This window comes from Trichechus manatus, unplaced genomic scaffold (assembly GCF_000243295.1).
Source record: "Trichechus manatus latirostris isolate Lorelei unplaced genomic scaffold, TriManLat1.0 scaffold00004, whole genome shotgun sequence".
Classification (NCBI taxonomy): Eukaryota; Metazoa; Chordata; class Mammalia; order Sirenia; family Trichechidae; genus Trichechus; species Trichechus manatus.
In genome coordinates, this window is record NW_004443940.1 from 12865295 (window position 1) to 12878622 (window position 13328).

Sequence of the window (13328 nt, forward strand, 5' to 3'; positions counted from 1 at the left end):
GAGGGATGTTGACCCAACTGCCTCTCTGGCTCACTGAATTAGGTGGTAGGGGCTGGAGCCAGCTGGGACTGGAGCCAGTGGCAGGGACTGGGGATCTTTTTGTACGGCCAGGGACCCTGGGACCATGCAGGGCAGGACTGGGGCCAGGACACCTCTGGGATTCAGCCAGGCACTGGCTGCTGTGTGGCACAGGGAGCTGGTGAGGGACAGGCTCTAGGCCAAGAAAAACAGCCCCAGAGCCTCAGGTGTGCCACCTTCTTCTTCTTCTTCCATCCTTAATCTCTCTTGCTTGGTGAGAGCACATAGACAATCACAAATGCCAGGTTTTGTGTGAGGCCCAGACTCTGGTTCATAACAGGAGACAGATGGGTGAACAAACCATCACAGCGCACTATGATTACACATTCAACCAGACGTGGGTCTCATGTCCTGGGAACAGAATAGAAGTCTCCATGCGAGGTGACATTTAAGTAGGGTCCCTTCAACAGTCCCAATCTCTCTGTGCAGGCCCACACCAGGCCTCTGGCCCCAGGATTCACAGCTGTGCTTTGCGGGCTTCTGCAGGGGGCGTCCCAGGGCCGCCTGCAACCCCACCAGTGGGAGGGTCACACACAGCCTCCTCTAGCCAGAGCTTTCCAGGTTCTCTGTGCTGGCATCGCCAACATGGAGACATTCCCCCTTTCAGAATAAAAGGGAGTGGAATTCTGCATTCCCCTTTCCATATAGAGGACCGGGCTGAGGGGTGGGAAGGGGAGGGCTGCAGTGCCTGGGGAAGGGGCTCTCAGAGAGTTCTGGAAGGCAAAAGGGACGAGCAGGGCAGGGAGGAGACAACGTGTGTGGCACTGAGGATGGGGCCTGCCCAGAGTCAGAGCCGGATCCCTAGGGGACCAGGAGCCACCCCATCCTATGTCTACCCCTAGAACTATCAGGCCTGCCAGCCCACTTCAGAGCCTTAATGAGTAGCCCAGAGGCCCCGGCCTAGCCTCGAAAAACATTGACTCTGAATTAGGTGTGATCAACGAGAGAAACTTCCTGTAGAAATTGAATTCCCGATAAATGTGTGGCTATCTGTGTGCGTGTCCTTAGTCGTTTAAAAAATGATTCCCGTGCATTCTTGATCCTGGGCCCCTCCTTTATCTCCCTCTCCAGGGCATCTCATGGGATATGATACAGGGGTTAGATGTTTCAGAAACACCCATCCAGTGCCTGGCACCTAGTAGGGGCTCCATCAATGTAAGCTTCTTTCCTTTGACCACTCCAAGTGGTCACTTGCAGGTGAGGCCAAAAGGGATTTCTCAGTCTGAAAACGGATGGGCACCTGGTCCCTGCCTCCCCCTTCCTTCTCTGGCTGATGACAAACACTGGGATGTCATAACGTCCTTGGAGTCCTCACGTGTTATTCTGGGACAGGGGCTGGGGAGGGTACCCAGGTAGGTCCCTCTGACTGTGGCCGGCCTTTTTGGCAGCGTGGGCTGGCCTGTGCCCGTCCCGTGGATGGATGCAGAAGGGTGAGGCACTGATCTTGCTAGTCAGGCAGGATGCTGGCAGGAGGGTGGGTCGAGAAGGGCAGGGCCTACAGAACAAAGGAACACTGGGGGCCCAGGCTAGGCATCAAAAAGGCTCTGCAGAGCAAGCAGGCCACAACACTGCCTGCCTCTGCACCCAGCAGTCCATCAGAAATCCCTCGTCTGGTCCCTTCTGCTTGCCCACAGCCGGGCAAGTAAGCAGCCTTTGTTTAGAAGGCCTTGCTCTCCGGCGTGATTCCGCCGACACTGCTCTGTGGCTTTCTCTACTTGGTGTGGATTGCTGCGGCAGTTCCAGAGGAGAACAGAGGCATGGCTGGGAATGGAGCCAGGAGCCAGGAAGGCCACCGGGAGCATGCCTTTGTCCCAGGGCCTTTTGATGGAGCCAACCTTGCCCCACATCTCTGGCTCCACCGCTTCGAGGTCATCAACGACCTCAACAATTGGGACCATGTCACCAAGCTGAGATTTCTGAAAGAGTCCCTTAGGGGAGATGCCCTGGAAGTCTACAGAGGACTCAGTCCTGAGGACCAAGGAGACTACAAGGTTGTGAAAGAGATCCTAATGAAGACCTTTGGGGTCCCCAGTGCTGCCCCCAGCCACCTGCCCAAAGAGATCATCTTTGCCAACAGCATGGGTAAGGGCTACTACCTCAAGGGGAAAATTGGCAAAGTGCCTGTGAGGTTCCTGGTGGACTCCGGAGCTCAGGTTTCTGTGGTCCACCCGAGCTTGTGGGAAGAGGTCACTGATGGCGATTTGGACACCCTGAGGCCCTTCAAGAATGTGGTCAAAGTGGCCAACGGTGCTGAAATGAAGATCCTGGGTGTCTGGAATACAGTGATGTCCCTGGGCAAGCTGAATCTGAAGGCAGAGTTCCTAGTGGCTGATACAAGTGCGGAAGAGGCCATCATCGGTACTGACGTGCTCCAGGACCACAATGCCATCCTGGACTTCAAGCATCGTATATGCACCCTGAAAGGAAATAATTTCCGCCTTCTGCCTGTTGGAGGGTCTCTGGAAGATGAGTTTGACCTGGAACTCATAGAGGAGGAACCCTCCTCACAGGAGGGGCAGTAGCAGCTCCCCCATTGAGAAACCCCCTTTCCTACCCTCGAAACCTTGGCAGGAAGACCCAGCAGAGTAGGGGGAGCATATATCCTCAGGGGAGTTACTGGGCTTTGCCAAACCTCAAAAACAAACCCTTGCCCTCCCCCTCCCTCTGCAGGGGCCCTAATCTGCCCCTGGTGGAGGAGGCACCCATTTACAAAGGCACAGGTGAGGGAGAGCAGGCAGCCTTTCTTCAGGGGAGAGGGTCCCCATGGTTGTCAAGCCACTATTGGTGGCAAAGACTCGAAGTCTGGAAGAAGGTTGGAGAAGAAGGCTAGGAATGGTTGTCTTTGATGTGGGACTAGGGGACCCCTTAAGATTCTCTGAGGTGCGGCTCAGTAACCTGCAGTTCCACACAGTCTGTCTCAGCTAGGCTGGGTATGGCTGCAGGGTCCTCATGAGCAAGTCCCAGCTCATGGGCGAGGATCACAACTGCTCTGGGATTCTTTCCTGTTGAGTTCTCCCACCTGTGCAATGGAATGTTTCCTTCTGTCATTTACTCTGAAACCCACTGAGCCTTGTACCAATTATTCAATTACTTCAAAAACCAATAAAGATTGATTCACGGAAAAACCATGTAATGTGTTGATTGGAGATGAATGGAGTGGATGTGTGAGGGCAGGAAAAACAACAAATGTCAATGGGATGGAAGAGCCAAATATTTACTGAGTGCCTTCTATGGCCCTAGCCTGGAGATACAAGAGGAATATATATATATAGTAACTATCTTGGATTTTCTAAGGCAGCTTTTTCAAATATTTTTACTTATTTCCCCTATTATTCCTCTCATCATTTCTAATCTAATCATACATCCTTTAATCATTTCAAACTACAATATTCTAACATTCAAATGTCCCCTTGTACTCAAAAGTGACCCTAAAGTTGAGAGATGTCTAGATTGGGGATTGGAAAATTGTGGTTATTATAAACAAGCAGGAAATTATCTGCCTGGCAAAGAGGTTCTTATAGTCCACTGGGAGCCAGAACTTGGAGGCAGAAAGCAAGGTCAGGAGGCAAGAGTTGACCTGTGTGGGGCAGCCCAAGGGAGCACTGGAGGATAGAGGAAGGGGCTGCAGTGGGGCTCCAGCAACGGGGGCTCCAGAAGTGGGAGGACAGCTTCTTCCTGGAAGGACTTGAAGTGAGCTTGATACTAGAGAGGCTAGTGGAGTGGGGTGGATATGCCCAGATCCCTGAATGGGGTGCTCATCTCTTTTGAGGGTCCATCTCGTACTTTCTTCCAAGTTTCTGCCTCTCCCTCCAAGACTCAGCAGGGTTAGGAATCTGAAAGCCCCCCAACACAAAGGGAGAAGCTGAGTGGACAGAAATCTCCACAAAGGAGCAGATTTGTCCCCAGTCTCCCCACCAAGTACATCTGGACAGCCAGTTCTCAGGAGCAGGTGACCACACCCTCTGAGCTGACCATGGGCACTGGAAGATGGCCCAAGGCCAAAGGTTTGGAGCTGCCGGGACTCAGTGATCTGCAGGGAGACTGAAGGGCGAGAAGGGCCATTTTCCCATCATGAGGGTGGAATGACCCTCTTCTGGAAGTTTACCACCTGGATATCCCTGAGGGAGGGACAAGCAGCCTGAGTGGGGAGCCAGAATGTGGGGCTCCCTTCTTTGAAGCTAAGAAGCCACTGGGACTTGCCTTTGGACCCCCTGAAATTGCCTAAGCCATTCCTGGCCCATTCCTCCCCAGAATCAAGCTATGATTCTCCCTGGGAACGAGGCCTCCCACTCAGTCCCTAATCCCCATGGTTTACTGAAACCTGGTCTCTGGGAAGGCAAACATCTTAACTGGAATTAGCTTGTCAGTCCCAGGGCAAGCAGGGCACAGGGCGGTGGTGATCTGGAGGAAGCCTTTCCCAGGAAAGCAGGCCTGGAGAAGGGGGTGGGGCACAGCCAGACAGGTTGGGAGAACTGGTGGAGGAGATGGTCCTTACACCTCCCAGGTCCTGCATCCCCGTTCTCAAATTTGTTTTTCAGTACCCCTCTCTGCTGGCCTAACAAGTGCTACTTCTCTCCTGGGCCAAACCCCCTCCTGAGGGAACAAGCCAGGTGGCACCCCCCTGTGACCTATTTTCCGCTAGGTCCTTCAGGTCATAGCCACTTGCTGGTCTGAAGGATGGAGGGTGAGGAGTGGGTGGGGAGGCGATGAGGGGATCGGGGACTGGGTGGCCAGGCCAGAATTCCAGGGCGACACCCAAGCTGCCCCTTCCTTGCCTTGCCCCCCCAGACAGTGGGGAGCTGAGCCCTGTCCCAGGCATATACGAACGAAAGATCTGTGTCCCAGCAGCACAGTCCCTTGCTCCTGCCCTGGTCTGAGTCAGGAGCAATGGTCTGAGTCAGCAGGTTCCGCGCCCCTCCCAGCTCCTCTGGCCATCCTTGGGCTCTCCCCTGGGGCAAAGGGAGCACGGATGTCTGCGTCAAGGGCCCCACGGCTCTGACCTGGAGGCCTGGAGTGAGATTTAAGACAGGTGCTACACGTGGGTGTGAGAGAGACTGCAAAAACAAACGTGGGGAACCTGGGCTGCACAATCCTGGTCAGCTGCTCCCTAGGGGCAGAGTATCAAAGGGGGAGCTGGTAGAGAAGCCAGGCAAAAGTGCGTTGAGGCCACATCCCAGAAGGCTTGATGCCTGGGTGAGGAATTCTCGCTCGACTTACTTGGCAGGTATCTGAACCGTGGAGGACCAGGAAGATTCCCCCTGAGTCTGGGATGGAGTGAAGGGGCAGCAAAGCAGTCCAGCTTGGAAGCTATATATCTTAGGGAGGGCTGAATTCAAGTTGATGGAATGGAGCAGATAAATGCAGGCATCAATGTAAAGGTTTAATCCTGGCTACACGTTAAACTCAGCTGGAAGACCAATTAAAGTCAGCTCTTCTGTGATTCTAAGGTTTGAGACTGCCTGGTGTAATCCCCAGCGGTATATACCCCCTTGCTACTCAAGACGTGGTCCCTGGACCAGCAGAAAGGCAGCATCAGCATCACCTGGGAGCTTGTTAGAAATGTAGAATCTTGATCCCCACCCAGCCCTGCACCGAAATCTGCATTGAACAAGATCCCCAGGTGATTCTCCTGCACAAGAAAGTTTGAAAAATGCTAGCCTAGAACATTCTAGTGTCTCTAGTTAAGGGAAAACGCATGGTCCCTACAGGACACAACCCCCCCTTCTCTAATAAGGACCACTACATACTAAATGCCTACTGAGTGCCCCAGCTATGCTAGATAATCCTCATGCTTTTATCCAGCAAACATTTATTTTATTTTTAAACTTTTAAAATAATTTCAGACTTACAAACAAGTTGCAAAAGTAGTACAGAGTTCCCATGTATTTTTCACCTAGTTTGCCCAAATATTAACATTTTACCAATTAATTTTATTATTTTCTCTCACTCTCTTTCTGTCTATATGTGTATATAATTGCTTTTCTGAACCATTTGAAAATTGCATATATGATGCACATTTACCTCTAAATAGTGTTTATTTCTAGAAAAAAAAAACAAGGACATTCTCTTATATAACCATAATACCCATTGCTGTTGAGTCGATTCCAACTCATAGTGACCCTGTAGGACAGAGCAGAACTGCCCCACAGGGTTTCCAAGGAGCAGCTGGTGGATTCGAACTGCTGACCTTTTGGTTAGCAGCCAAGCTCTTAACCACTGTGCCACCAGGGCTCCATAACCATAATACAATTCTTAAAATTAGGAAATTAACATTGATATAATAATACTATCATATAATCTGTAGACCTTATTCAAAATTTTTCAGTTGTCCCAATAATGACTTTTATAACAAGGAACAAATTTTTTGTCTGATCCAGGATCCAATCGAGCTACACATTGCATTTAGTTGTTTGGGCTCATTAGTCTCCTTTAATCTGGAACAGTCCCTCACTGTGTCTTTGTCGTTCATGACCTTGATATTTTCTAAGAGTACTGGGCAGTTATTTCCTAGAATGTCCCACAGTTTGGGGGAATCTGATGTTTTCTTGTGATTGGATTCAGGCTATGTATTTTTGGCAGGAATACCCGGAAGTGATGTTGTGTGGCTCACAGGATGCCTATTTGTCCCATTACTGGCCATGTTCACTTAAATCACTTGGTCAAGGTGGTATCTGCCAGGCTGCTCACTGCTCCACTGTAAAGTAACTATTTTCCCCTGTGTAATTAATACATATCTTGTGGGGAGATACTCTGAGACTATAGAAATAATCTGTTTCTCATTAGACTGTCAGCCACTAGATTCAGCACCCATGGATGGTCCTTGCCTGAATCGGTTATTATTGTGAAGGTTGCCAAATGGTGATTTTCAATTCTGTCTTTTCTTCTACAGTTATTAGCCAGCACTCAACATTAAAGAGCTTTCCCTTTAAGTAATTAATTAACTATTAATTTATATCATTGTGGACTCATAGATCCTTATTTTATTCAATGAGTTATACTTCATTACTATCATCTATCTTGATGTGCAAATTGTTCTAGATTTGGCTGTGGGAGCCTCTTCAAGCTGACTCCTATTTTCTGGTAACATGTCCCCATCACAGTCTGAGCCCATCCTTACTTTCTGGCACAAGATGTTCCAGGTTCATCTTGTACCTTTCCTGCACCAGCCCTGGAATCAGCCATTTCTCAAGGTGTCCTGGGTCCTGTTAGTGGAATCTGGTATTCAGAAACCAGGATTTAGGTGCTAAGTGTGCTCATTGCTACTGGGGTATCATTACTCCCAGGTCCTCTCAGTGGTCAGAGCTAAGCAAAAAATACATATATATAGTACATCTACACATATTTCTATATATTTATCTTTCTATGTATATTACAAATATGAGTTCATACTGACATCTCCAATTCCAACCCAGCCCCATAGGGCTTGTTCTAACCTTCCCCCTTTCTGTATTTGCAACTCCCTTTCTCCAGGTTGCTTAATTTCTCAATCCTAAAATACCCAGAACGTCATTTCAGATTTGTTAACCCATGGCCTATGAAGAACAAACCTAAACGCAAAGTTTTTAGTCATCTGCTGGGGGAGGATGTGGATGCCACAGAGGGTGTTCCAGAAGAAAGAGAAATTGTGAGGGCAGAAGAGGCAGGTGCAGTCAGCCAAAAAAAAGGTTCAGCCTCCCAGGGCTGTACTGGTTGCCTGGAGGACCAGTCAGAGGGCCTGCTTGATCTGAGGACACAATGTGTCAATCAGGAGGACAGCTGGAGTCGGCGACTGATGGCCACAAGCCCTTCCCATGGGGCAATGCTGAGGTAACCTGGCCTGCCCACCTGGTCCTCAGTGACTGAGGAGACACAGAGGCAGCTGTCAGAGCTGCCGCCACCACACATTCCACTCCCGCCAGTCATTGCTCCTGACCAGATTTCACTGTTGCCAAGCAACCCCGAGAAATGGGGCTTCCCTGTCCATGTCTGCCAGGAGGGCAAACCCTGGTCAGGCCACTCTGACCATCCAGTCATCGTGGGTTGTAAATCAGTTCTCAAGTTTTCTTTGTCTCTGAGTGCTCAGACATTGTGGGCCAGCATCCTCCAAGCTGGATTAACTCTGCAATTCTCTGAGCTGGGACTGTGGCAAATTCTCCAAAGGATGTGTTGCCTGTGGGACTCACCTGGGGCCAGGTTTGCCCTCCTGTCTCTGAGCTCCTATTAGAGCATCTTCTTGCACTGGGACCTGTGTGAAGTGAGCTCTGCCCTCACGGATTCGGATTCGCAGTCTGGAAGAGGGAAACAGCCAGGCCAATGAACCCAGGGCCCGAGAGTGCAGAGGCAGGAGACACAGGCAGGGGTCACGTCATCTACCTCGTAGGGAGTGGGAGCAGGAAGGGCTCCACAGGGGAGATCTTTGAGCTGAGTCTTGAAAGATGAGTGGGTGCTTCCCAGGAAGATGCTGGGTAGAGGGAAGAAAGGGAGGAAAGGGAGCGAGGGAGGGACCAGGCAGGCTGGCCCTGGATAGCCTGGCCACTGGAGGGGAGGACAGAGAGGACCAGGAGTGGAGGGTCTTCTGTGACCTTTGAGGAGACTCTAGGAGGCCAGAGAGAACAGATGCCGTATTTCTCAGAGCTTCAAACTGGTTCCTTCTGTTTTGAACCCCTCCTGAGAATTTGTATTCTAACAAGTTCCCTGCTTAAGAATTTGCATTTCTACCCCAGGTATACTGAATCAGAACCTACATTTTAACAAGATCCCCAGGTGATTCTTATGTATAACTTCCTGGGAACTTGTTAGAAATGCAATGGTATATCATGTCAATGGTATATTCAGATTTAAGAGGCAGTAAAATATGTGGGGGTCGGGGGGAGGAATGTGAGTCCTAAAATAGAAAAAATGCAATAGACTTTATCTCAAGTACCAATTCAGATGGGGCTGCCTGGTGTGCAGTGCTGCAAAGGATTCTGGGACTGTGTCCAGACATAGCCAGAAAGATGCTATGATTGATTAGTGATGTCTGCCCTGCCAGCAAAAGTGGAGAGGGAGCACCTGCTTTCTCTGCTATGGGAAACTAGCGGCCTTTATCCTTAGTTGGTTCTGTGGTAGAATTCTCACCTCCCATGCGGGAGACCCAGGTTCGATTCCTGGTCAATGCACTTCAAGTGCAGCCAACACACATCTGTCAGTGGAGGCTTTTGTGTTGCTATGATGCTGAACAGGTTTCAGCAGAGCTTCCAGACTAAGACAGACTAGGAAGAAAGGCCTGGATATCTACTTCTGAAAATCAGCCAATGAAAACCCTATAGATCACAATGGTTCAATACAGTTGGGGATGGATAGAGTCACTCTGAGTTGGGATTTGACTTAACAGTAGCTAACAGCAACTACATCCTTAGGAGCCACAATCATTTTTAGGGAACCCTGGTGGCACAGTGGTTAAGAGCTTGGCAACTAAGCAAAAGGTCAGCAGTTTGAATCTACCAGTTGCTTCTTGGAAACTCTATGGGGCAGTTCTACTCTGTCCTATAGGGTTGCTATGACTCAGAACCAACTCAACGGTACATAACAACAACAACCCATTTTTAAGTTGGTCATGTTGTGGTATCTTGCATGTTGCTATGATGCCAGAAGCTATGCCACCAGCATTCAAATACCAGCAGGGTCACCCACAGCAGACAGATTTCAGCAGAGCTTCCAGACTAAGAGAAACTAGGAAGAAAGGCCTAGCAATCTACTTCCAAAAATTAGCCAGTGAAAATCCTGTGGATCATAACAGAATATCGTCTGATATAGTGCTGGAAGATGAGCCCCTTAGGTTGGAAAGCAGTCAAAATACGTAGTGGCCACAACAATGGACCAGCGATCGCGAAGGTGGTGCAGGACCGAGCAACGTTTCTTTCTGTTGCACGTGGAGTCGCCACGAGTCAGAGCCGAGTCAATGTCAGCTAACAGCAACAACAATCCTTAGGAAGTGGGGAGCTGTGGGAGGGCTGTGGGCAGGGAAGTGACGTGATGAGATCTGCGTATGTGATGGGTCTGACCTGACTCCACAAACTGAGAGATCTGTGAGAAGTGTCATTTTAAAAAGTTTTTCCATAAATAATTAAGCCCAACTCTGAGTCCCCCTTAAGCCAGGCTGGTGAGAACTTCACTCTCACTCATTCTGGGGGCTCTCCCTGCTCTGGACTGGGGAAAAGTTCCAGAATCTTAGGCAGCACTGAAGCATTGGGGGGCAGGGGGGCTGCAAGTCATGGATGCTCAGCCACACTGTTACCATGGAGATGCCCAGTGTCCCTGTCCACATGTTCCCTTCAGACCCCGTGGCTGTGCAGCCTTCTGCACTATGTGCAGGGCACACGGAACCCTGGTCTCAGGTCCTGCCTCCCTAGGACAGCAGGCAGCCACCCCCTGGGATGCCCTGTCACCTCTTCAGGGTGAGGCCACTGAGTGGTGGGTGGGTGCCTGTTCTCCCCAGGACTGACCACGGTCCACCCCCTGTCGAGCCAGATCTCCCTTCCCCATCTCTGCTTATCCGTCCAGAGGCCGCCCCTCCGGTCCTGGGCACTCAGACATATTCTATCGACAGTTTAGGCAAGTACCAAAGACAGGGAAGGACAGTGTCTGACTGGCAACACCAGCTTTTGGCGTGGTAACATAAGAGAGCCCTACAATGAGCCTGAGATGGAAAAATCAGGAGAAAAATAAAAAAGCAAAAGAACACACTAGTAGTTTAATGTCTTACCCTACCGCGCATCCTGGCAGCCTGTGGAGGGTGGACAGGGAAGGAGACCGCATGGAGGGAGGTTGTCTGGTGAGGAGTCTGTGTTGGCCCAGGTGCAGGCCCAAGAGGCTAAGACCGCTCCGTGGAGAAGCAAGGACCAATTCCAGAGTAACTGGAGAAGGAACCAACAGATTTGGAGGCGTCCATTACTGGGTGTGAAGGAGGACAAGTCTAAGGCAGTGGTTTCCAACTGAGGGTGATTTTGCACCACCACCCCCCAGCCCCAGCCCCACCTGGCACATTTGGCAACATCTGGAGATACTTTTGGTTGTCACAACTTTAGGGGTGGGGGCTGCTGGCGTCTAGTTGGTAGAGGCCAGGGATGTTGCTAAACATCCTACAATGCATAGGACAGCCCCTGCAACAAAGAATTATCCAGCAAAAATGTCAGTAGTGCTGAAGTTGAGAAACTCTGGTCTGAGGTAACTCGCGGAGTGCTGATGTGGCAATTTCTTTCTCATTCTCCCCAAATCCCCACAATGGGGGGTTTATCCCACTTAACTGATGGGGAAATTGAAATTAGGAGGGGTTCATTTTCCCAGTGCTGCTCAAATGGTTAAGTGGCTGAGACTGGATTGAAATCTGCCCGACTGGGTAATGTTCAATTTCATCAGCCGTAGCAGTTTGGTCAAAGCAAAGGTTTGATAAAAATGAATTTAGGTTGTTTCCATCTGTTATAAACAAAACAAGGCAAAACTAAGTGGCTGAAAATGAATTTGAAAAATTGAAGCGTCCAACAAATAAGGTCTTGGTTAACTAAGCAGTGTGAGAGGTATTTGCAAAACTCATAAACGTGGGAACTGGGGTTGGAAACACATTCGTTTTTTAAATCAAATTACAAAAATAAAAAAATTCACAAAAATCACCAACACGAAGAGGGGACATAATTGACGGAAAATAAACTAGGAGAGAGAAAAACAAAACAAAAACAAACAAACAAACTTAAAACCTCCCCCAAATTCCATATCCTTTTCTTTGATTGTTACTATTACTGTATTAATTCTCTCATTGTTCAAATTCCTTTCAGTGTGTGTGTTTTTTAAATTACAAGAGCAATGAGTGCTCCTTTTAGGAAAATCAGAAAATTAGGTTAATCATACTATATATATATACGTATAAAGAACCTTCATAAAGAATTCTGTTCACCCTCCCTAGGTCAGTCACTGACATTTTTCCAGACTTTTCTCTATTGATAATCAAATGGACATATTTCCCTTTATTCTCTCTTTCTTTCTCTCTCTGTCTCTTTCTCTTTTTTCTTTCTTCCTTTTGAATAAAAAATAGGATTATATGGCACTTCTGTTTTGTAAACTTCCATACTTTATTTAACCAATCCCCTATAGTTGGTTATTTAGATTGTTTCCAACATTTTGTTATGGCAAGACTCACGAAAATGAAAAGAAATGGACTGCAACTAATCTCACAAGCATAAGGTTGAGTGAACGATGCCAGACACAAAACATATACTGTGTGATTCCATTTATGTAATATTCTGTGGGCAACCGGAAACCAGAGTGCCTAGAGATGCATCCTCAGGAAGCAAAATCATAAAGAAAAGAAAGGAAGGGATTACCAAAGCTGCAGGGTGGCCTTGTCCTTTAGGGTTACTGAGGGTGTGGTGTTGGGGGCTGGGGCTCCAGGGGGCAGGCACGCCCCGCTTCTTGATTGGGCAGTGCTGACGTTGCACCTTCAGGTTTAACGGACTTTTATGCGTGTGCGTGATACTTCACAGTAAGCTTTTAAACACATGGACAGAATTAGAATAGTTGGCTAAACATTAACTAGAAATTTAAAGTGTAAGGCAAAACTAAATCTCCCGAAAATTAAACAAAATAACCTCAAAAGGCACAAAAGGATGCAGTCTCCCTTTGCGCTACATCAGCATGCCAATTTTTGAAAAATAATATGCAGCACACTTTGAGCCCCAATTGTCCTTTGGGCTGAATTGTTTTCTCCACCACTTGTTTATAACCAAATTGTTTCCTATCAAAACACTTTTATTTTTGACCGAGTCATCTGAGCTATTCTAAAGCCCTGTGGCCTTTTCTGTGGCGCTCGTAATAGACAGAGCCCTTGAGTTTTAGTAACAACCTTCCCCCTGTGTTTCACCTTCTGCCTTTGGGGCCATGAGACATTGGAGGCTGTTGTCCTGCCCCAGCTCTGAGCATGCAGTTGGTCTCTGTCTCTCTCAAAGTGCCCTTCCTTCCTTCCCACCTTCCTCCCTTCCTTCCTCCCCCTCCTCCCAACTCCCTCCCTCCCTTCCTTCTTTCCCCTCCCTCCCTCTCTCCCTCCTTCCTCCCTCCCCCTCCTCTGTCCCTTCCCTCTCCTTCCCTCCTCCCCCATCCCTTCCCTCCTTTCCTCATTCACTGAGTATCTCGATGAGCCCCTCTGTGCGTTCTCAGTGCTGGGACGAAACCTTCATGGAGAATCCAGTCTCTGCTCTCACAGAGCTCACATTTTAAAGGCAAACAGATAAAAATGTAATACA

General features: G+C 48.9%; 1 protein-coding gene across 1 annotated transcript; it reads left to right on the top strand.

Annotated features, from left to right (window-relative positions):
* The first annotated feature begins 1800 nt into the window (after positions 1 to 1800).
* Positions 1801 to 2600, top strand: ASPRV1 (aspartic peptidase retroviral like 1). Its single transcript, XM_004391365.3, has one exon. The coding sequence runs from the start codon at positions 1836 to 1838 to the stop codon at positions 2598 to 2600; it is 765 nt and encodes a 254-aa protein (XP_004391422.2). The 5' UTR covers positions 1801 to 1835.
* Positions 2601 to 13328: the final 10728 nt, after the last annotated feature.

Bases quoted from the DNA above. Each gene is read 5' to 3' on its own strand.
- ASPRV1 (XM_004391365.3), top strand. From the start codon at position 1,836: ATGGCTGGGAATGGAGCCAGGAGCCAGGAAGGCCACCGGGAGCATGCC.